Genomic DNA, 24889 nt, shown 5'->3' on the forward strand with positions numbered 1-24889 from the left:
TTTTTTTTTGGCTTGGATTTGAATCCTGGCTTGACATTTCACCAAGCCCTGACCATGTCACAGGTTATTTATTCAAAAATAAACCTAACCCCTTTTTTGACATGGCTTTTTAATCTTTTTTTAAAAAATGTATTGTGTTCTAGTAAAAAAAGAATTTTCACAAATTACAAAATTTAGAAAAACACTAGGTAATAAATTACATATATCCTAACAGAATAAAAACAAAAAAGGAAAGTGGGAGATAAAGAAAGAGAAGCAGATAAGAGTATAAGACACTTCAGTAAATCGTCTCACTTCAGAAGGCCCAATTTGCGTAGAAATTGTACTTCTTCCCGGGTCAGAAGGCTTCTGTGGCATGACAACAGGTGGTCCCAGAATAATTGAGTGTCCAGCCACAATTCCTTGTCCACATATCTCACGAACTTTGGAACCCTGTCGGTCCGTGTGCCTGCGCAGTCAATCAGGACGTGTCTCACTGTCTCTGCACATGAATGGTTACAATGTTGGAACAAACTGTCACTATATAAATCCTTGTGTCTTTAAAAGAGAATTTCACTCGTGGGTAATATGTTAAGCTGAAATCTTAGTCATTCCGACCTCTAGCACTTGGGAAATGCCTTAAGTAACCAGGTAAGTGTCCCTGTGGTTTGTCATGCAATGAGAGGGATTGAAACAATTTTGTAGATCTCTTTTCTGTGATAGTTTGGGTCCAATCCTTTCTCTTTAAGCCCTTTTTTACGTACATGGGATTGTTGGTGAGGTCGCTTACTTCACATTCACAGGATTCCAGTATTTTAAGAGCATATTTAGCCAGACCAGACAAAGAGGTTATCATTCTTGACGAGTTCTTCATATAGTGTGCTTACTTGTGGTACCCAGATTAATCTATGGACTGGCCGCATTCTGCACTCAATATGTGAGCGGAGAGATAGAAGACCCAATTCATACCTTAAAGCCGATACCCGGGAGGGAGAGAACGATTTTCCATAATAACCCCTCTAACTTATCCCAGTTGGATTTTATTGCTGGATTAACATCCACTGCGTATGTCAAGATGGGATTCACTTTACTGGTATAACATTTTATCAAGGGCAATAACGAGAACTTACAGAAGATGGAATTCAATTTCTTCATTTGGTTCCCCAGTTGGATCAGTTTGCCCTCCATAATGCCCTTGCAATATCCCTGTGAAGGAAAGGAATGAACATTTAATCGCAGGTATAGAACTTCTTGCCACTTGATAAAACCTGGCCATACAGCCTCCAGACAAAATTGGTTTCTTTTGTCAAGGGGCGTTTAAGATTTAACAGGATTTATACTGAGGTTGTTAATCAAGGCCAAGGCATCCAATAAGCACTGCAGTCCTACGGGGGTATTGTCCATCGACACAATATCATCTGCGTATGCTACCCAATTCACCCTCTCCGAGCCCACTATAGGATTCGAGAAGCCCTGCCCCCACAGACTTTTGGTGAGATCTGCCATGTACAGATTAAAGAGACAGGGAGCAACTATACAACCCTGTCTAACTCTCTTATGGGTCCGAATGCAAGTTGATAGGTTACCTCTTGCATCCAGCCTTCTCCTCAGAAAGGAGCGCCTGTGGAGTTCAATTATTATAGCTAGAAGTGATTCTGGGAGTTCCCACTGCCTTTGCTTCTGCCATAGACGATCTCTATCAATTGTGTCAAAGGCCTGGGATAAATCGACCCAGACCCCAACCAGACTTGGTCCTTTCTTATGGAAGGATTTACTCCATGCTGTTGGTAGAATCTGGCCATTCAGTGGGTTGCACAGGCCCGTGCAAATCACTATTTGATTATTCAAGAGGATTCTGTACTTTTTTTACCCAGCATTCAAGGTACTTCAGAACCAACCCTGCAAATATTTTTCAGTCGCCATCCAGAAGGGAGATCGGGCGATAATTCATCTGATCTGCCCGGTCTCCCTTCTTATAGATGGGTATCACTGCAGCTTCCCTCCATGATTCTGGCAAGATCCCAGAACTGATTATCTCCTGAAAGAGATTATGTAAAATATTAGACCATAGAATGACAACTGATTTGTGAGACCATTTGGCCTGAGGCCCTAGATCCCGAGGAGGAGTTTATGGGTTCCTTTACTAAGTCCAAAGTAAGATTTGGGCCCCAACTACCTTTAAACAGTGAATCGAAGCATCATCCACAGGCCCATAGAAGGCAGTGAAGTGCTTCACCCATTCTAACTCCTGTATTACACTACTCTGGGTGGTCACTTGCCTCTGCTCTCTTCTGTTCAATATGGCCCAAAAGCTTCTGGAATTAGACTTCCCAAGAGCCCTTAGCATCTGTTCGAGGGGATTGGGACCTCCGACGTATTCCATATCTACGACAGTAATCACCACAGCTGTGCTGCTTCGGAAAATCCTTCGGCGTCTGCATCCTGCGTTGATGACGTCGATACGCCGCCTTCGAGGACCTTCTCTGACGGCCGACGTTACTGGATGTTATAAGTAGGACGCACGACGCCCGTAGCCTGTTTTTTCCGCGAGTTCGCTTCGGAGATCTCGGTGCGCCTCGACTCTTTGGAGTTTCTGTTCTTTATCGATTTTTCGAACCTGTTTGTTTGTGAAGTTTATCCTTCGTGATGTCTACCTCGTCTTCCACCCCGCGTCCGGGCTTTAAGAAGTGCGGGCGCTGCGGGTCCAAGATGTCGGTGACGGACTCGCAGGACGCCTGCCTCTGGTGCCTCGGGGAGGCCCATGACACGGATGATTGTGTCGACTGCCAGTCGCTTATGTCCAAAGCCTTGCGGGAGTGCAAGAAGAAACTGTCGGTAGGTAAGTTGTCCAAGCCATGGAAGTCGAGGTCTGCAGGGCTTTCGACGGACGATTCGAGGGGCGACTATCCGCATCGTCGTCGGAAGTCCAGTGGGTCTCGGTCCCGGAGTAGGTCCCGCTACTCCTCTGCCTCTTCGAGGCACTCCCGGAAGCGCCGTCGTCTGTCGCCTTCCCCATCCTCATCCGAGGACTCTGCCCATCGGCGGGTCGCTTATCCCACCAAGCATGCGGCGCCGGAGGAATGGGCTTCCTTCGGGAAGAAAATGTTAGCGATTCTCGAATCGCAGGGCACTGGTCCGTCCGCGCCTCCGAGTGGGGTCGGTTGTGACCGGTCGAGACACCGCGTGTACGCCTTCGGGCTCGCGTGGTCGGCACGATTCGCGGGAAAGGTCCCGCTCGGACAAGTGGAATCGTTCTCGTCATGCCCGTTCCAGTTCCCGGTCCTCGACGCGCTCGAGACCGTGTGCACTTGTGATGTCTTCGAGGAAGACGTCGACACCTGTGGTGCCGAGGTCGTCAAAGGACTCTTTCGAGGCTCCGCCTCCGAAGAAGTCATCGACACCATCGGCGCCTGGGCTGTCGAGAGACACGCTCGGGGCTCTGCCTTTGAGGCATGTGTCGACGTGTTCGGCGTTGACGGCGATTCACTCGACGCTGTTTGAGGCTGTTTCGACAGGGGTACCCCGGGGCACGGAGGAACCCCCTAGAAAGGCTCTGGCCACGGTCAAGCTTGGCTTTGTTCTACATTCTGTGCCCTCTTACCGCCATCTTGAGTACATTTCGGAGGTGGATGAGGGCTCTGATGATGGCACGGTTCCTGATACGGTGCCAGATGAGCTTCTCTCGGCCCATAGCCAAATTGAGGACCTGCGTCAGTCCCTGCACGACCCCAGTAGTCCGGACACCTCTCCGGAGGTGGTTTTGTAGGCCTGAGCCTGGCACTCATGCCGACTCCTCGTACCGGCGCCTTATGTCTAGGGTCACCGAGTACTTGGGGTGGTCTGCTCCCCCAGGGGATTTTCTTCAGGATGACCTTACGGATATCCTCGACCAAGGTCCACCAACTGACCCGGTACTGCCGTTCCAAATGGATCTACAGAGGAGGGTGGTGGCGACTTGGACTGCTCTGGAGAGTCTCCCGGCAGTGGGCAAGTCTTTGCCGTGAAAATACTGCCCAGCCAGTAGCGACCCCTGCTACTTGACCAAGCACCCCACTCCAGAGAGTTTGGTGGTGCAGGAGGCTACGGCCCCGGAAAAGCAGGCGTTGTATCCTACCATCCCTCCTGATGGGGACGACAAGCGTTTTTACGGTTGGGCGAAGAAAGTGTTTTCTTCAGGGGGTATGGTGCTTCAGGCGGCCAACTTCGTATGTGCCTTGTCACGTTTCACGGACACTCTGTGGAACTGTTTTTCCTAAGTGGCTGAACATATTCCCGAAGGGGACGGTTTTCTTGCTATGGTCCAGGATGGCAAGGATTCCCTGTGTGAGGCCGTTCAGTGGGATTTGGACATGGCAGATTGCGTCAGCCGGTCCATGGCGGCGAGCACCATAATACGCAGGTTTGTGTGGTTGCGGAAGTCGGGATTTGCTCCTGATGTGCAGGCCCGGCTCCTCAACCTGCCCTTTGACGGGGAACATCTGTTTGGCAGCAAAGCTGACGAGAGCCCTGAGAGGTTGCAGACCTCCAAAGCTGCAGCGAAGTCGTTGGGCGCTGCAGTTTGCCAACCTCTGCCTTTTCGTCCTATGGGACAGCAATGGAGGGGAAGTTCCTTTCGTTGTTACTCATCCTTTGGTAAAGCGAGAGGAGCTGCCAGTCAAAGGGGCCACCGTAGGAGTGCCAGAGGTGGAAAACAAGGTACTCGAGGTGCCAAGGCCGCTCGGGTAGTTTCCTCTTTGCCCTCAGGCAACGCCGCAGCCGCTTCAGCTCAGTCATGAGGCCATGTCCCATGGTTCGCCGGTTGGGGGAAGGCTGGCGCAGCATCTTGTAGAGTGGCGCGCCAATACTTCAGATGTGTGGGTTCTGGAGATCATAGCCCACGGCTACTGTCTTCCTTTCCAGCAGAGGCCTCACGATAATCCACCAGGGAATCTCTTTGAAGAGTCTGGATCCGCTCCTTGTGCAGGAAATTCAATCCCTGCTGGAGAAAGGCTCCATAGAACTGGTGCCTGTAGAGGAGAGGAACAAGGGATGGTATTCCCCTTATTTTCTGATTTCCAAGAAAGACGGCGGATTGAGACCCATCATGGACTTGAGCGGTTTGAACAAACTCCTCAGGAAGGACAAGTTCAAGATGGTTACTCTCTCTCAAGTCCTCCAGGCCCTTCAACTTCAGGACTGGTTGGTGTCTCTCGACCTCAAGGACGCTTATTTTCATGTGCCGATCCATCCGAAGCACAAGAAGTACCTGAGGTTCGCGGTAGGCGACTCGCACTTTCAGTTTTGGGTCCTGCCGTTCGGATTGACCTCGGTCCCAAGGATTTTCACCAAACTCATGGTCATGGTGGCAGCGCATCTCAGGAAAAGGGGATTCATGTCTACCCCTACCTGGACGATTGGTTGATCAGGGCGCGCTTTTCCGAGCAAGTACTGGATCATCTGTCCGTCACCTGCCACTCCCTCCACAAGCTGGGCTTCTCCCTCAACTTAAAGAAGTCCCAGTTGACACCAACGCAGCGGCTCCAGTACATCGGAGCAGTGCTCGACACATCCCTGGGGCAGTGTTTTCCTCCTCAGGTGAGGGCTCTTCACATTCAGCAGATGGTGCACAAGTTTCAGCTTGCCCAGAATCTCCCAGCGTCCGAATTCTTGAGACTGCTCGGCCTCATGGCATCCTGCATTCTTCTGGTGCCAGAGGCTCGTCTGCGGATGAGATCTTTGCAGTGGGCACTCAAGCTCCAGTGGTCTCAGTCCTCCGGCAGGCTGTCGGACCCTGTTCAGGTGCCGCCCTCGGTAGCCCGGGACCTTCTGTGGTGGGCCGTCGAGGGCAATCTGATGAAGGGGGCCCCATTTTGGCTGCCCTGGCCGGAGGTGACGATCGTGACGGACGCATCCCTCACGGGATGGGGAGCTCATGCCAATGAGTTGACAGTCAGCGGTCGTTGGTCTCCATCGGAGTCCAGACTCCATATCAATCTGTTGGAGCTGAGGGCCGTCAGGCTAGCCCTGAAGGCTTTTCTGCCGACTGTGCGCGGAAAGAGTGTCCTGATTCTAACAGACAACACGGTGGCCATGCACTACCTCAACAAAACGGGGGGGCAGGGTCATTTCCGCTGTGCAGGGAGGCGATGCAGCTCGAGTTCTGGGCCATCCAGCAGGAACTTTCAATCTTGGCGGCTCATCTAGCCGGAGACAACGAGACGGCGGACGCTGTGAGCAGGCAGAGCACGATCTCTCACGAGTGGGAGCTGGCTCAGGAGATTCTCCTGGAGATCTTCGCCCTTTGGGGGACCCCTCAAGTGGATCTCTTCGCCTCCAGTGTCAACCAGAAGTTCGGAAGGTTTTGCTTGTGGGAATTTCCTCCAAAAGGAGCCTTAGGAGACACGTTCGTGGTGGAGTGGTCATTCGCACTGCTGTACGCGTTTCCTCCAGTCCCAGTCATCCCGCAAGTGCTGCAGAGGTTACGGAGGTTCGGTTCCCGGATGATCCTCATTGCTCCGGCGTGGGCCCGGAGGATTCCATCAGAGGGCAAGATCTGGCCTTTGGCAAGGCAGTTCTCTATTCCGCAATTTGATTGGGCACGCTAAATTTGTATTCTAAATTCTTTCCCACCTCCTTGCCTGGTACTGCTTTGGGAGTCTGTCATAGATATGAAATACGTCGGAGGACCCAATCCCCTCGAAGAACAAGTTACTTTCTTACCTGGTAACGTTCTTTCGATGGGATGGTCCGACGACGTATTCCATATCGCTGCCTTCCCCGCTGCAGAATTTCTTTTGCGATTGCAGCTTGCGTTCCGCAAGGCCTTGTGTGTCTGACTGGCAGAAAACTGGTGGCACACGTTCTGGGAAAAAACTAGAACTGAGGCTATGGGCGTCGTACGTCCTACTTATCACATCGGGTGATGTCGGCCGTCGGAGGAGGTCCTCGGGGACGGCGCATCGACGTCATCGACGCAGACGCCAAAGATTTTCCAAAGCAGCACAGCTGTGGACATTACCTGTCATAGATATGGAATACGTCGTCGGACCATCCCATCGAAAGAACGTTACCAGGAAAGAAAGTAACTTGTTCTTCTCGCAGCTACGCCTTTCTTTCGTAAGACCGAACTGTCATTACTGTCAAAAAAGTGATCGCGTAATAACCCACGTTAACGGCTTTGTTTCAGAACACTGGTCTGTCAAATCCGAAGGTACTTACCTTGAATTGTTCTGCACAAGGGGAATTGGTTGTGTGTAGTGTATTTGAAGTGTGGTTTTAATTTAATAGAAGTGTTTTGTGAACAAATGGTCTAAAAATAAATGTACTTTTACTTTTTAACCAGAAACCTTGATCATTGTTTGCTTGAGTCACAGTAATTGTAGTCCTTTGTGTAATCTCTACTACTGCTCATTTGCTCTTGAGATAAGTCTGGCTGCCCAGCCACTGCTACCACTTTTTCTGTGTAGTACAGGCTTGTACCAAAGGTGAAATTGTACTACCACTTGTAGTCTTAATCTTGTGTAGTGGTCCCTAAGGGTACTGCACATGATTCTGCCTAACACCTCGCTGCAGGTCTATAAAACTATAACACACTCAATGTTTAATTAAAGTTGAATGAATGAGGCATGTTTAATTGAAGTACAAAACATTGCAAAATGGTTATTAATTGTTGCAAACAATTTGTGTACTTCTATTAAGCATATATCATTTTGTTTATAGGGTGGTGGAAGGTGTTAGGGTGGGAGCAGTATCATAGTGCAGTGGAATCGGGTGTGGCTATGCCTGCCCCCTGCTTTAATTAAGTTTACTTTAGGTGTGCCTCCCCCATCCCCACCTCTCCCTTACACAAATGTTAGCCACTAGTTACTCCACACAAATATGTAAGTTAATACACTTCTGCAAGCTCCACATGTACATATATTCAATTAACAGCCAATTCATTTACTTACCTTTCTGTGCCCTTTTCCTCCATTGCCATTTTCATGCTCAACTAAACGTTTAGCAGTAATTACAACATTTCCTAATTTCCTTGGTAAATATAAACTTCTCAATACGTTCCCCCTTACCTGCAGTGCAGCTCATGTCAGACCCTTTACATTTTGAAATGCTGGGAAAGAGTTTCCTTTCCTTAGTTCATCTCCCTGTGTGTGATGCTGGGAAAACCTTTCTTTTGCTTCCCTTTCTCAGAGGCGTTGCTAGGGGGTGGCTAAGGGGCTATAGCCCCTGGTCTTTTCGTTGTAGCCCCGGATAGAATCTCAGGAGCTACAACCAAAATGCTAGCTAGCCGACAGTTCCGACATTTGCGTTGCCCCGGTTCTTTTCCAGACCTTGCAACACCCCTGCCTTTCATTATTTCATGTCCGTGAGCGCTGGGAAAGCGTTTCCATTGCTTTCCTTTCTGTCTTTAACTTCTGTGAGCCTACTTTGACACGTTGCTCTACGAACGTGTATTTCGGAACGGAAAGTTAACTCTTTCCGTTCCGGAATACACATGCAGCCCGAAATACGGGCTGTAATCAATCTGCGGGCTATACAAGTGCATATAGCCCGCCGATTCACCAATCCGCAATGCCAAACTTCTGCTAGGGTGTTCTAATAGATCATACAAACTGGACGGTGACTGATTTCTTCTTCCTAGGAGTTTTTTCAGTTTTTTGGTTTTTGTATCTGGGATGTGCTATGAGGCACCTCAATTTCCCACTCTGTGCTTTTCTTTTTCTTCTTCCTTGTTTTGCCATTGATCTTATTTGACGAGTGAGCCTGCTCCCTATTGACTCCTTTCATTGAATCTATGTTGGGGGAGCTAATCTCTTCCTTGTCCTCTTGGAATTTGCAGGATTGTGCCAAGCCAATACATTCTTCCATGATTGACTCGGAAAGACGCGTTTCATTAAATTCTGATAAGACCCTCTCCTGGTTGCTCTTTTCGCCCTTGCCTCTATGCACAGTTTCCTTTGGGCATCATCTAATAGTTATCCTACGGTAGCAGTCAGTGTATCGACTGAGTCTTATGTCATCAACCATTTCCTGTGTAGCTTCTCTATAAGCTTAGACTGGTGCTTAGTGTCTAATTTTAATTCAGATAGTTGAGTGAGCAGAGAATCAGTAATAACTGCTTTTAAGCCTACCATGGAACTGCCACACTCAACCGACTTCCCTGGTAAATTCCAATAGCAGACCCGAGTGCTTGGACCTCACCTTTTAGTTCAAAGACAATAACTAAAGAATTTAAAACAAAATTATAGAGCTGGCAGAGTAACCTCACATGCCCCTCTCTGCGGCTGTATGTTGGCCTCCCCCACCAGATTTCCCTCTGCTCCTATTAGGAGCTGACCTACTGCCTGGAGCCTCCCCATGTGCCTCTATGGGACTAAAAGCTAGACCTGATGCTGAGGGAATAAATGTAGCTGTGGGGGTGAGCTAGCTTCCTGTAACAAACTTTTGGAGAGCCATTACAGTCACCCGCATGACTAATCAGATCAAAATTACCTGTGAGGTCATCCATTACATAAAGATCTGCATCCCCCAAACTTCAATATTTCCTTCTCGGGAAGAAGTCTTTAATAGTAATTTTCATGGTAGTGGCTGTTAAAGTGAATTCTAGACCCTTCATATGTGGCAGTTTATAGAATCGAGGTGTTTGTTGGTGGTGCTGAACCTTCCTCCTGGTCATTCTCATTTGCTCCCTGGGACGTCAAGGCTTGTGCCTGATCATTTGGGAATTGCATTTGTGAAGATAGAGCCGATTTACCCCTAAGAGAGGGCCTTTTTTCACCAAGTTTCCCCATTACCACAGGACCATCAAGTTCAGCTGCTCTGAAGTCATCATCCAGTAGCCCACTCTTAAGATAGTACGTATGCAACATTCCCAAGCAGTGGGTGGGAGTAGAATACTCAACATTTTTGTCGCACTACAGGGCTGATGATGGAAAAAACAAGAAGAGAAAATAAGGACGGCTCAAAGCCTGCCGTCACCGCCCATAAAAAAGACTATTAGAATACAAGCTACTTGATTTATAGAGACCAGTGTTTAAGTGGAAGGAATAAATATTGCTGGGTCTCCTAAAGTCTAGGCAATCGGCTCAAAGGCACTGACTGGCCACAGTCACCGATGCAAAGAGAGACCAAGCGATACAGAGAATGAGCAGCTCAAAGGCGTATAATGCCCGCAGTCACCACCGACAGAAAATTGCAGACTGCACAAAGGCACTTAATCCCGAGGAATCAATACTAGAAAAGTAGAGATGTTGTTTGCTTATGGCTCACAATATGCATTCATTCGGCTCAAAGGCACTACCAGCCGGACTGTCATCGATTTAAGAGGAGCAAGTTGGTGTAAAAATAAAAATGAGTGGCTCAAAGGTGAGTAATGCCCACTGTCACCACCCACAGAAAGCTCCAAACTGCTCTGAAGCACTTAGGCCAAAAGAATCTACACTTGAAGGACACCATTTTATCTGCTTCTGGCTCCAAATGTTTTTCCAAAGGCACTTGGCCCGCAGTCAGTTTTTTTAAATGTGCAGTACATCAAAGGCACTAAAAGCCAACAGTCACTACTTGTGAAAAGCAAATATTTACAGCCTTTGCTGTGAATAAATACAGATAAATGTTTATGCAAACGAGAACGCTGCTGCGGATTGGGGAGCAATAGCTTGGGACCAGGTATATAGTCCAGAAATAGTCACTGAGGGTGTACACTTCCACCAAAAATAAGTATGTGAGGAAGGAGTAATGTAATGTACGCATAATGAAGTTGCAGACTGTAGTTGCAATATTCTGAGCAGAACAGCTGAAATGTAACTCAAGCTCAAATTCAGTTGTAGACAAGCTGACGAGGCTATAGTAGGATCGCAGGGAGAAAACAGCAGAAATTCTAGGGATCATTCACACTGGAGCGGTCACATTAACTTCTCACCTGCTCAGTGTTCCATCAGCAGCTTCTTCTGGATTAATTCCTAGACTTGTTGTTGGTCCGATTTACAGAGCCTGGCTTATTGTTTTCTTGTGTGCTTTTTTCCCTTTCCCCACTTCCCAAGGAGGCAAGTGTTGGCAACTCGACACGGGCAGGGCCACCCCTCTCACCTGGCCTGCGCCAACTGCCTCTCTGTGCCTCTCCACGGTGTCAGAGAGGTTTTGGGATAGCTCCGCCTTCGTTCAGTAAAGTTAGTGGAAAGACTGGGAAATCACTGCAGTGCGCTGGCCCGATTGCTTCTCTGTGCGCCTCGGCATGGCTTTTTAATATGAATAATGCAGGCCAGGGACTTCTGGGTAGCAGGCACAGTGTGTTTATTATACAGATCTTCAAGAAGGGAGATATCATGGGATCCGGCCAGCTACCAGCCTATATCTATAATAGGTTTCACATGCAAACTGTATGGTAGTCTTACTGGCCCATTTAGATGAATGGGCAGCGAATAACATTCTGGTAAATGTACATGCAGGCTTTAGAAAGGTTCGCTTGACAATCTATCAAGTGTCCCATCTTTTTATTGATTGGTTTGTGGGTCCACACGCACAGGCCCTGTTTTTAGTTTTTGTCTATTTGAAAGCTGCCTTTTAAAATGTACACAGAAAAGTATGGAAGGAATTAAGCGATATGGGGATTTCTCATCCTCTACGAAGTGCTGTCTGCCCTTTACAATAAGAACAAAGAGAGTAAGATTTGGCCTGTGATGCGAGTTCACATCTATTTTTTCTGTCTACTAGTGTGTGGACCAGGTTGTCTTTGACCCTGTTCTCGTTTTTATTATATATTAATTCACTTGCACATGTTGTTAATAATGTGGAAGCAGTTGGCCCCTCCTTGGGACGGAAAAAAATAGGTCTACTTTTATTTGCGGATGATGCAGTTTCCATATCAACTCCAGCTGCGCTACAGAAACAGCCATCTATTTTTAATCAACATTTTGAGGTGAAGGGGCTGAAAACGAATCACAAGAAACAAGTTCAACCCCCCCCACCCCCATTGCCCTCTTCACCACCAACGTAAATAAGGTAGCATTCTATGACTACTTCAAAGTACAGATATCGAACAACGGTAGTTGGCTCTCCCAGGTGGAGAAGAGTATTAACATTGGCCAAACCTAGGTGTGAGGGGTGGAGGTTAGGGGATATTGGGGGGGGGGGGGGGTGTTTCATAATTTGTCGCATTGCGTGGGGCTGAAATGTGGTGGGTAGATGGTCTACACCCTTCAGAAATAACTGGAAACAAAACCTTACTCGTTGCTATCCCTCCTACAAAGTACATCTAATGTGCCACTAAGGTTAGAACTGGGTATTTGCGGTATTGGGGTTGAGGCATGTTTGAAAACCGGTTTTTACTGACCAAATTGTAGAATTCACCTCGATTAGTTTCTTACTGGGTAGCAATGGAAGTTGTTCGAAACCACGAGGGAGCAATTTCATTATCCTGGTTTAGATGCATGCGAGAAATTGGATGCCAGAAATATGGGTCAACCCCCTCCTGTATATACAAAGCCACTGAAGGCAAAATCAAGCAGCAGTACAATAAACAGTTTTAAAAAAGTCTGAGATCAGTGCTTTGTTACAATTATCGCTCAAGGAAGCCTGTGATGGAACTAGAAAATATCTAGAGGGGAATGCTGAATATCCTGGCCACAAACCTTTTTCATCAAACTGCAGCTGTGGATTTTGCCTGGCTGTTCAGAAATACACTATTGGAAAAATCTAGCTTTGGGAGCATTTATTGAAAGTATTGCCTAGAGACAAAAGAGGATATGCCCCATTTTCTTTCATTTTGCCGCAGATATACCACTTTGAGGTCATTTGTTCTTGTGCCCCTTCTCCGGATCTGCAATGTCAGAACCGTTAATGAGGCGATCTGTGTTATGCTGTAGGGGGTTATCCAACAGAGGCAGTAAAAATGTTATGCCATATATTTGTGGGGCCTGGCTGATGAAAGCAAAATATATTAGTGGCAACTCCTCAGATTGTTGAATTGAAGTCTGTGTTCTCCAACAAACTGAATATCTTGAATTTTTAAAGCTTTGGGTTTCAGCATGGACTCACTGTAGCCCTATACCACTTCTCTTGGTTAAACTAATGTTTCCAAGAGCAGTGAAGTGAAATTGACTTTACTTGCATTTGTAACTTTCTAGACCCAGCACACACTATTTTAAAATAGGGTGCTGGAGGGTTTACTTAATATCCCCTTTGTCTAGTTTCTTATGTAACATTTTTTGTTACCCTTTCTAAAATGAATGGCTGGTGGCAGTGGTTTACTTTTTCTTACCATTGTGTTTCTACCGCGGTCTGCAATTGCAGCAAAGCACCAATGGGTGCCCATTTTGTCAAAATGGCCACTGTCGTCTTTTTTCGCCAATTCTTGTTGGAAAGGTCCTTGAAATTTACTCTACGCGCCAAACCAGGTTTGGTCCCTTTGTTCATTTTGTCTTTGGCGGGTTTCACTGCTGAAGGCCGCCTCTGGCTCCACCCTGTCTGGCAGGGCAGGAAGTGAGGGAGGTGCCCAAAACTACCAGTGCTTAATCCCCTTGGTTACGGTAATGCACCCAAAAGTGATTGGCCGGCTGGTTGTCCGTGGAGGACCGCCACCCTGCTGTGAGTGACAGTTAGGCTGTGAATGAATGGGATAAACCTGCATAAAAGGCGAGGTCTTTTGCTTGGTAGGCAGAGTCGACCACTGGATGAAGGAATCCGAAGCAGAACTTGGAAGAGACGCCTTCTGCAACTCCTGGACCGTTGGTTTGCCCGGTGAAGCCCTGCTGCAGTGCTGAAGCTCTGAATTCTCCTCCACTAGAGAAGCCTTGCAAAGGACGACTTCTTCCCTTGAGTTGGTGGGACCAGTCGACCCCCAAAGCGAACTCCTCTGGACATCCTCTCAGAGCTGGCTGTACTTCCATTGCTGCTGCAGGAACCGATTGCCAAGGAGAGGGACACCAGGATCGAGTGCATCATTTTTAAGTCAGACCCGAGCTCCAGGAAGATCCTCCGGACTCCCATGAAGCAGGACTGACCAAGCCTAAGCCACCACTACAGAGTGCTGGACCCCAGATGTGAGGAAAGTCCATAAGGTATCCGAGAACTGTGGTGGTGCTATTTGCGAGAAGCTGAAACAGCGAAGCGCCGCTGATCTTCAGTTTGCCCATTGCTGCCGCCGACCTTCAAACTGTAATGCAGGAGTCCTCAGACGTCCTCCCTCTTGTCCCCATGACTGAGGGCCAGGAGAACAGGATCTGCCATACTACAACTGGAACAGAAGACGGCTGGAACCAATTTCTATAGCCCTAAGGTACTGTAAATCAAGGGATAGTTACCTCTTGTTGTGTAGCCTTGCTAGCTCTCAGTTGAGACTTGTCTTAGTTGCTTTTGCAGAGTTTCTTGCAGCTTTGCCCCAAACAAGCCTCCCAGCTTGCGGCCCTACAGTGATTTCATTTTCTACAAAGACTTATAAAACATTGTGCAAGACTTTTTCCCTACCTGCAAGAAGTGCTTTAGCTCACCTAGACTTTTGCTCAACTAACATTGGCTGTTCTGGCTTTCTGAATGACTCTTCTTACCTCTGACTTTGTTTTAACTATCCCTTAACAAAAGTCACACATTAGGTAACTTGTGTAGCTGGGAAAGGGTTAATTTACTTTGCATTGGAGGGTTCAAAAGGTACATACCTGCTTAAGAATATTTAACCATTGTTTTATTCCCTCATCTTTCTCTTTTGACACTAACTTCAGTATAGCTCTAAATGTGCCAGTGATATATCTATGACCAGTGTCCTAGTCATTTGTTACCTCAGGGATGAGGGATTGTCCGTCATCCCAAATGGTAACTACTGATTTAAAGAAAATGTGTGTATTTTGAAGTACATTCTTGTTACATATATTTGCTCCCTTTTAAAGAAGGCTTATATAACTGACTGCCAATGTATCTTAATTAAACAAACCATTGTTAATTTGAGTGCAACTGTTTATTTGAATAGCTGTCGCTGTGAAACTCTTGTTACACCCCTACAGCTCACATTGGGCAGCCTTGCTTAGTCTCAAGAGGGGTCAGTCACTCTACCAACTTGTGTAGTACATGCTTATACCAAAGGTTGGGTTAACTATTGCCAAGAGGACAAGACTGGTGCAGTCTTCCACAGGGTACTGCATACAATATTGCCTAACACTCCCAAAATCCAACCATGGTTGATATGGAAATCCATCTTAATCTGCTTCTTAAGGTTGTAGACTAAAGTCTCAGGGCTCCTTTTTCCAAGGACCTGATGACTACTTCTGTGTTGCAGAGGGATATATCTGTTGTGGAAATCTTGACAGGGTTGCATGCTCGGTCTGGTAAAGATGTGCGACAAAGCTGCCACGTGTAGGTGATAGTCCTTCACTTTCCTCCTTCCAAGTCCTATACTGCTTTGGGAGGATTTCTATGATTAGGAATCCGTTAGATGAACAAATTACTTGCCTTTACCTTACTGCTGTCCCAGCCTACTCCTCTTGTGGTGCTATTGTAATATCTTGTAGTTTTGTAAATGCTCAGCGAAGTGCAAGGTAAATTGGGCTGAACTATGGTCATGTATCATAATCTGCTCTACATATTCCATCCATGATGATCCATCTGGATACGTAGCTGCCAACACTGGGTGGAGCAGAGCCCCATTGTGTCCCTCTAGGGGCTGAAATGTTGCAAGCCAGATTGATGCAGGTGGATAAATGTGTAATCTGTGAAAGGAAGGGCTAACCCTTAAAGAAAATTACCAAAAGAAAGTAATTCATTCACAAACGTCGTTGCTCATTTCTGAGAAATGCAGTGTTGTCGGAACCAAATCCATGCATGGGGCTGTGAAGACCTGCGATAAGCTTGCGCAGTAGAGTCTCACATGTAAATATGGTAGAGTTTAGAGGGAACACAAGCTCTGTGTGGTAAGGAAAAGCGATTGGGAACTGTTTACACTTGGATAGTGACATTTTAAAAGTAATGGGATTCTGCAAATTAGATTTTTTAATTGGGCAAAATATGCAGGCTTTTGCATAGGTGGAGGATGCAAGTCTCGACATCGTACCGAAATATTCTAAATTTGCTACAACTGCTTTTTTGAATAGGTCACTAGTGTGCAATATGCTATCCTTGTTTAATATGCCCTATAAACAGTTGTCTTGCTTTTTGACAGGCATGGTGTGCTTCAGGAAACTGTTTCAGTTTGCAACGTGAACATGACATCGCAATCAAGTTCTTCCAGAGGGCCATACAAGTAGATCCAAGTTATGCCTATGCCTTCACACTTCTGGGGCATGAATTTGTTTCGACGGAAGAGCTTGACAAAGCACTAGCCTGTTTTAGAAATGCAATCAGAGTTAACCCTAGGCATTACAATGCATGGTAAGTGTTTTTGTCATATGACATTCTGAATGCTGGTAAAACCAATGTTTTTAAGTATGCTCGTCCTATTTCCATAGAATTTCATAGAGCTCAGCATTTTAGGAGTTAAAGGTACATTGTGTAGTGTTGTAATCCATGGAGTTATCCGCAATTATCATGAATCATGCCCCCTAGCACTGTACTGAGTCGGTAATCCTGGTCACTTATCTATAAATCTTCTCAATTGGATGTTTTGCTGGAGTGGTTTTCATTACCGATAATTCTCATCCCCGCCCCAGCCAAACTGAAAACTATGCTCAAGGAACTGCCAATTAATGTGGTTGAAAGTTTTCTCAGCAGCCAAAGATAAGAACACCACTTGCATCGTCAACTGGGTGGGTTTATCTGTGAGGTGTATGTTTTTGTATGTTAGCCAGCACGTTTCTATTCAGTTTAAAACCTGATTGGGTGGTCTGCTAGATCTGGCAGAATCAATTGTAGTCCATTCACAAGAGTAGAAGTATACCTCTTTGCATGAGGATTGAGAGCTTTTGTTCTGTAAGAGAGGCATCACTTAAATGTTTTGCCTTTACTAATGGATATTGTTGGTATTGGATATTTCCTTGGAGTTGGCCCTGACTTCCAAAAAAAATATTGAACATTTTAGTCTGGATAGATGTCGTGACATGCGTACAATGTTTACATTGGGCTGTGATTGCAGCCGAGCCTTGACATTTCTTGGATTTAAGTAAGTTGCTTGATTCCCATTAAGAATTTAGACTTGTTTAAAGGTCTGTCTAACAAATCCCTTTCACCCTCTGAAATATAGGGTGGTTAAGCCTCTGTCGGGAGTACCTGAGCTGTCCAGAGCCATGTAAACATTCTGCTGAATAAAGTTCTCTATGAAAGCTTTTAAATTCCTCATTTGCCTCCCTTTGAGAGTCATCCTTGTCTTTCCTTGCAGGTTGTATGTTTAGCAGTTTTACTTTGATGTGTTTCCTGTAGATAAGGGTATCTGTTTTTTCCCTCCGTAAAGCCCCTTCGAGTGGATTGTGCCCTCCAACGTATCACTCATCTTAGATGTATTCCATCCAGCTTTGCTGCTCTTCGGAAATTTTTTCGGCAGAGGACGCCATGCGTCGATGTCGAGTCGATGGTCCCTCGAAGGCCTCCGTCGAGGGTGACGTCATTGGGTGTATAAGTAGCATGCGTGGCGCCCGTTGGCCTCAGTTCCGTTTTTCTGCAGTTACGTTGCTTCAGACATTTGGCGCGCCTCGAGTTCTGTGAAGAAATATAATATAATAAGAAATATGTCCTCGTCATCGACGCTGACCACGACCCCGAGATCAGGTTTCAAGAAATGCAAGTCGTGCGGCTTAAAAATGTTGATCAGACCCGCACCGCGAGTGTTTGTGGTGCCTCGGAGAAGGCCACGACATGGAGGCCTGTTCGAAGTGTCAGGCGATGACGGGGATGGCCTTGCGAGAAAGGAGAGGAAAGCTACAGGTAGGTCGGAAGGATCAAAAAGCCTCTAGCGTTGAGTCGAGACCCCATGAGGAGAAATCTCCTCGACGCGAAAGACATCAATCTAGATCTCAAAGCGATTCTCATCGCTCGTCTTCGTCAAAAAAATCGAGGAAACGACGCAACAGGTCTCCCTCCACCTCGTCGTCAGAAGAGTCTCAGAAAAAGATGAAATGCCCCACGAAACATTAGTCTTCCGAAGAGTGGGAAGCATTCAGGGTCAAAATGATGGAGGTGTTTGAGAAGGCAAAGCCTCGGTCCGCGCCCTCTTCGGACGCCGGCCGGGAGCATTATCGCTCCGAACTCGCGCGCCCTCGAGCCCAGATGATCGTAAAAGGAAGGCTAGGGAACCTTCCAGGACGCCGAGCGACAAACGCTCGAGTCGACCGCTCAAGGTCACCGACGCCGTCCGAGACCTATGACACCTCGAAGGGAAAATTGTCGAAGACTGCCTCGACGCCCTCGAAGCAGACCCTGTCGACGACCACTATGTTGTCGACGCCGAAACCCTTGGCGCCAAAGGCTCCAGCCAAGCCAGGGAAACCAGAAAAGGAGAAAGTTACAAAACATGTAATTTCTTCAGAGTCTGGTACTACACCTCTTCCTCCTCCTCTCCCAGAGAAGGTTTTCAAGCCTCTCCCTGGGAAGGAGTTTTTCAAATCTTTGACCTCAATTTTTGAGGAACAGGAGAGATCTGATGAGGAAAATGTACCTTTTGGATTGGAATATGGCACCCCAAATGTCCCTGAATGCTTGATCTCAGAGGAAAGCAGAATGAGCGATTTGGTGGAGTCTTTACATAATGAAAGTGGCATTCACACTTCTCCTGAGAATGACTTTGGTAGACCAGATCCAGGAGAGCATGCCAGTCCATCTTACCGTCAGTTAATGACCAAGGTGGTAGATTACTTGGGATGGGCTAGACCACCAGCCCAATTCGTCCAAGACGATTTAATAGATATATTGGACCATGGTCCCACTGAAGACCCAGTACTACCTTTTCATGTAGCCTTACAAAACAGGGTGGCCAAGAATTGGGAAACTCCGGATTCTATTCCTCCGGTAAATAAGTCTCTCGCATCAAAATACCGCCCAGCCAGTAGCTACCCCGGCTATCTGTCAAAACATCCAACTCCCGAGATTTGGTCATACAGGCAGCCACAGCTTCCAACAAACTTGCGTACCCGTCTATCCCTCCAGACAGGGACGATAAGCGTGTGGATGGCTGGGCACAGAAGGTATTTTCAGCCGGGAGCATGGCATTAAATTCTGCCAACTCCACATGTGCCGTGGGAACATTTTCGTACACTCTGTGGGAGTGCATTGCAATGGCGGCGGAGCTCCTACCAGAAGGGGAAGAAAGGGAAGGTTTCCTAGCCATCGTTGTAGATGGAAAGGAGGCCATGCAGGAATCCCTTCAATCTGGGTTGGACACTGCGGATAGTGTAAGCAGGTCCATGGACACTAGCACGGTAATGCGCAGGTTTGCGTGGTTACCGAAGTCGGGTTTTGCACCAGATGTACAGAACCGTCTTCTGAACATGCCTTTTGACGGGTCTCTCCTTTTTGGCAACAAGGCTGACGAGAGCCTTGAGAGATTGCAGACCTCCAAAGCAGCGGCAGAATCTTTAGGAGCTGCTATTAAGCAACCTCAGCCTTTTCGTGCACAAGGGCAATCATGGAGGGGACGATCCTATCGTTACACCTCATATGGAAAGGCGAGAGGAAAAGCCAGTGATAGGGGCCAAAGAAAGGCCACTCGCGGTGAACGAGGAAAACGTGCTAAATCAGCTCCAACTGCAGCCTCTCTGCCAGCAGCAGCTGCAACATCTGCCACAAAACCACTTTGAAAACTTGCACCACAAAACACCTGTAGGAGGCAGGCTGTCACAGAATCTTCAAGAATGGCGAGCCATTACTTCAGATGTTTGGGCTCTAGAAATAATAGCCCAAGGCTACCGCCTTCCTTTTCTAAAGCAACCTCAAAGCAATCCACCAGGGAGACACCAGTTGAAGTCTTCAAACCCGCACCTACAGCAGGAAGTTCTAATCCTGCTGGAGAGAGGTGCCATAGAACCAGTACCTGCAGCGGAGAGAAACAAGGAATGGTACTTCTCGTATTTTTTGATCCCCCAAAAAGGACGGAGGTCTGAGACCCATCTTGGACTTAAGAAACTTGCACAAGTTCCTCAGGAAGGACAAGTTCAAGATGGTAACTCTCTCTCAGATGCTTCAGGCCCTTCAGCTTCAGGACTGGTTGGTGTCATTGGACCTCCAGGATGCTTATTTTCATGTGCCAATTCATCTCAAACACGGAAAATACCTCAGGTTCGTAGTTGGCGACTCGCACTATCAGTTTTGAGTCCTGCCATTCGGGTTGACCCCGCCCCGAGGGTCTTCACCAAGTTAATGGTAGTGGTGGCAGCTCACCTCAGAAGAGGGGGGGTTCATGTCTACCCCTACCTAGAAGATTGGTTGATCAGAGCGGGTTCTGCCGAACAAGCACTGGATCATCTGAAAGTCACCTGCAACTTCCTCCACAAACTGGGCTTCTCCCTCAATTTCAAGAAGTGAAAGATGACACCTTCGCAACAGCTTCAGTACATAGGAGCTGTACTAGACACATCCTTCGGAAAGAGCTCGCCTCCCAAGACGAGGGCTCAAACCATTCTTCAGATGGTTTCAAAATTCCAAAATAACCAAAATCTCCAGGCTTATGATTTTTTAAGGTCGCTCGGCCTCGTGGCATCCTGCATCTTCCTGGTGCCAGAGGCACGCTTGAGGATGAGATCCCTTCAATGGGCTCTAAAGACTAAGTGGTCCCAGTTCTCGGGTCAAATGACGTATCTGCTTCAGATTCCGAACAAGATCAGACAAGACCTTCTATGGAGGACTTGTACAGAGAACATCCTAAAAGGAGAACCTTTTTGGCAACAATGGCCGGAGATCACAGTAGTGACGGACGCTCACTACTGGGGTGGGGAGCTCATGCCAACGATTTGACAATCAACGGTCGTTGGTCTCCATCGGAGTCCAAACTACATATCAACCTTTTAGAGCTGAGGGCAATCAGACTAGCGCTAAAGGCCTTCCTGCCATCTGTCAGGGGAAAGAATGTCCTGATAATGACGGGCAACACAGTGGCCATGCACTACCTAAACAAAAGAGGTGGTGTGGGGTCACTACCCCTGTGCAGAGAGGCAATGCAGCTCTGGTATTGGGCGATTCAGGAAGCAATCTCTTTAACGGCAATTCATCTAGCCGGGGAAGAGAATATGCCGGCAGATGCTCTGAGCAGGCAGAGCATGATGTCCCACGAATGGGAACTGGCTCAGGAAGTCATTCAAGAGATCTTCTCCCTTTGGGGAACCCCCCAGGTAGACCTATTCGCAACTAGTACCAACTGAAAATGCGAAAGGTATTGCTCAAGGGAATTTCCCCCGAGTGGAGCCCTGGGGGACGCGTTCGTGGTGGAGTGGAATTTCCCACTATTGTACGCCTTCCTTCCGATTCCCGTCATTCCTCAGGTCATCAGGAGGCTGAGGCGCTTCGGGAAACGCATGATCCAAATTGCCCCGGATTGGGCCAGGAGAACGTGGTCTCCGGACCTTCTAGATATGTCCATCTGTCCTCCAGTACGTCTTCCTCAGAGAGAGAACCTTCTCTCTCAAATGGAAGGTCAGGTTCTCCACCCAGAGGTCAGAACACTCAACCTTCATGCTTGGTATCTGAAAGGCTGAGATACAGGGATTGGAACCTTCCAGATGATATGGAGCAATAAAATCTCTATACCGTTGCCGTTCGAAAAAGTTTTGCAACTGGTGCAGGGAAAAGAATGTCGATCCTTTTCTGTTCTATTCCGTAAGTACTGTCTTTCCTTCTGACCCTAGCACATAGAGGTCTGAATATCGGAACAATAAAAGGTTACCTTGCGGCGCTTTCCATTTTCAAGCGCTCATCGGAAGAATGCTCCTACCTCAAAATTCCTTTAACACAATTCTTAAAAGGTCTCCCTAATGTGTTTCCTCCTCACCCATTTCAAGTACCGATTTGGGATCTAAATTTATTCCTAAAATTCTTAATGTGCCCCTTTTGAGCCTATGCATACGTGTCCATTAAGATTACTAACATGGAAACAGCCTTTTTAGTTGCTCTCACATCAAGAAGAGTGAGCAAATTGCAGGCACTGTCTTCTGGGCCACCCTATACTGTGTTCCATAAGGACAGAGTTGCATTGAGGGTTAAACCATCATTTTTACCTAAAGTAATATCTGATTTTCATTTAAGTAAGAACATTGTTTTACCCTCATTCTATCCGCCGCCACCTCCTCCTTCTAAGGAGGAAGAAAGATTACACAGACTGTATCCAAAAAGAGCTTTAAGCTTTTACATCTCTAGACTTTCTAGGCTTAGAGTGGACAACCAGTTGTTTATAGGCTACACAGGAAGGAAACTGGGTCAATCGGTAACAAAACAGACAATTTCACGCTGAATCGTACTTTGCATTTCAGAATGCTACAGACTAGCACAAAAAGACCCACTAGAAGGGTTAAGGGCTCATTCCACCAGAGGCATCGCCTCTTCCACCGCCCTTCAAAGAGGTGTCCCAATAAGGTCCATTTGCGAAGCAGCAACTTGGTCTTCACACCTTCTCAAAATTCTATAGCCTAGATGCTTCCCTGTCTAGGGAGCTGACTTTTGGAAAAGCAGTGCTTTATTGCGCCATCTAAAGGCATTTCATTGGTGGAAAAAAAAATAATCTGACCCCTCCTCCAGGGAAAGTATCCAAAATACTGCTTTGGGAGTCTATCTAAGATGAGGAATACGTTGGAGGACACAATCCACTCGAAGAAGAAGTTATTTACCAACTGTTAACGTTCTTTCGATTGGATGTGCCTCCAATGTATTCCTCCTCGCCCTCCCAACCTACCCCTCTGTAGATTTTTCCGGGTTATTGCTATCTCAAATCTCACATGGCTGATACCTGTCTGCCGGTACAATCTACACAGTACAAGATCACAGGCAAAAAAGGGGGGAAAAAGCAGAACTGAGGGCAACAGGCGCTGCGCGTGCTGCTTATACACCCGATGACGTCACCCTCGACGGAGGCCTTCGAGGGACCATCGACTCGACGACATCGGCGCCCTCTGCCGAAAAAATTTCCGAAGAGCAGCACAGCTGGATGGAATACATCTAAGATGAGGAATACGTTAGAGGAACATCCAATCGAAAGAACGTTACCAGTTGGTAAGTAACTTGTTCTTCTGCTCTGTTTGGTGTCTTTGTTGTATTTGCTGCTCAGCCCTGCTAACCTTGTTTGTCTGGACCTCTCAATCGCTTAGTTTCTGTAGCTAGTTTGATAAGTTCCCCAGACCACAGCTTTTATGTCATTGCACTTGTTTTGCACAGTCGCCTCTGAAGTAACATTGTTTTCCCAATATTCTTGTGTAAGCTTCCTAATGTCTGCCTGGTGGATTGGGTGGGGCCTTTGGAAGGTCCTCCTGCCGCCTTCACACACCATTCTGTCCTACTTACCCTAGTGTTCATATTAAAGATCAAGGATGCATGATTGGATAAAGGTATCTGCGCCCCCTCAAATATCCCCCAATTCCCCGAATTACACATAATCTGTGTTGATAGAAAAATGACAATAGGAGAAATGAACATAAAAGATGTTGACTGTGCCCCGAGATTTAATGTACAACCAGGCATCTACTAGCCTCGGCACATCAGCGTATGCTTCTAACGTATTAAACATTAGCCTCGCTCATCCATAGAATGATTTAGTAGACCTTTGTTTCTCCAGCATTGGATCTTACATTGATTCACATGCTATGAACAGTTCCCCCATCGTCAGGCTGGGAATCCTTGGTTAACTTATACAATAGTAAATATGGAAAACTCTGTAGGTGTTCTTGTATCCCATTTCCCTCCTTTTGGGGGCTTTTGCTGCCCACCAATGGGATGTGGAGTATTTAACTCTTCCCCTGCATTGTCCCTTCAGATTCTAACCACATGTCTTGCTTGGAGTCCTCCTGTGTTTCTCCTGAGAAAAATCTCCACAATTCATTATTACTACTTCATCGCTTCAGAACTTCAGGACATTCTCCTTTTTCAGATAAGTAAAGGGGGGTATATGTAAGGGAAGGCATCCCTCTTTAAAGCCTGCACTAACTGTGGTGTAAACACTTTTGAGGGGGACAGGCATGAATAATGCATTTATTGACTTGACCCACACCACTCTGCAGAAGAGTGTGACTTTTGTAGAAATTTCAGCACAAAAATGCTGATGGACAGAAAGACGCCTGATGTGCTGGCAAAATGAAGGCCACCAGAGGCAGAGTCCTCAAGGAGCCCAGCATCCCCCCAGACACCCAGAGAAATGAGAATCTGAGACAAAAAGGGCAAACTCGGAAGAAAGTCCAACTAAAAGACCTAAATTGATGATTAAACCGATCTCAACAAAGCCAAGCATCACTGTAATCGATAGCGGAGGCGACTGCCCAACCGCCGGCCCTCACGCTGAAAACAAATTTAGCATCAACGACTCAATGCTAGACAACGGCACAGCCGTCGAAAAGGGCTTCTTCGAGGGCGAAAGGTGTGATGGAGCAATCCAACGACTGCAGCTGAAAACATTCATCGGAGCACCGCTCAACAACGAGCGAACAACTCGTTGATGAAGCTCTTGTCGACAGACCGCTAAACAACGAAGAAATACTTGTCGGCGACCCGCTCTTTGACAGACAAATGTTGACGGATCGCTCGCCGACTAACAAAAAGGGCTCGTCGACAGAAAACAGCACGTCAACCACAGATGACGAGAAGCGCTCGTCAGCATGTAAACAAGAACCTTCACATGCTCTGGCCAAAAGTGGGGAGTGTGCCCCGCCACAGGAGCGATCAATACAGGAAGGAGACTCGGCCTGCAAGCTCACAATACATAGCCTGCACCCATAACACCAGTCAGGGGAGTGAGAACAAATCCAGCTCCAACCAATCACTGCACCAGTCTCCAATTGCGTACTTGCAGGTCATGTCTGAAGACATCTTACAGTACCTATTGGATTCTTCAGGAAAC

General features: G+C 47.1%; 1 protein-coding gene across 2 annotated transcripts in view; it reads left to right on the forward strand.

Annotated features, from left to right (window-relative positions):
* CDC27 (cell division cycle 27) overlaps positions 1 to 24889 on the forward strand; it is a 1618725-nt gene that overhangs the window by 1153220 nt on the left and 440616 nt on the right. For both annotated transcript variants that reach the window (XM_069634092.1, XM_069634093.1), the window contains exon 14: positions 16097 to 16305. In XM_069634092.1, coding sequence (XP_069490193.1) covers positions 16097 to 16305 — 209 coding nt within the window. The remainder of the gene's footprint in view (positions 1 to 16096; positions 16306 to 24889) is intronic.

The sequence above is a fragment of the Ambystoma mexicanum genome, chromosome 13, assembly GCF_040938575.1.
Source record: "Ambystoma mexicanum isolate Mex_15411 chromosome 13, UKY_AmexF1_1, whole genome shotgun sequence".
Classification (NCBI taxonomy): Eukaryota; Metazoa; Chordata; class Amphibia; order Caudata; family Ambystomatidae; genus Ambystoma; species Ambystoma mexicanum.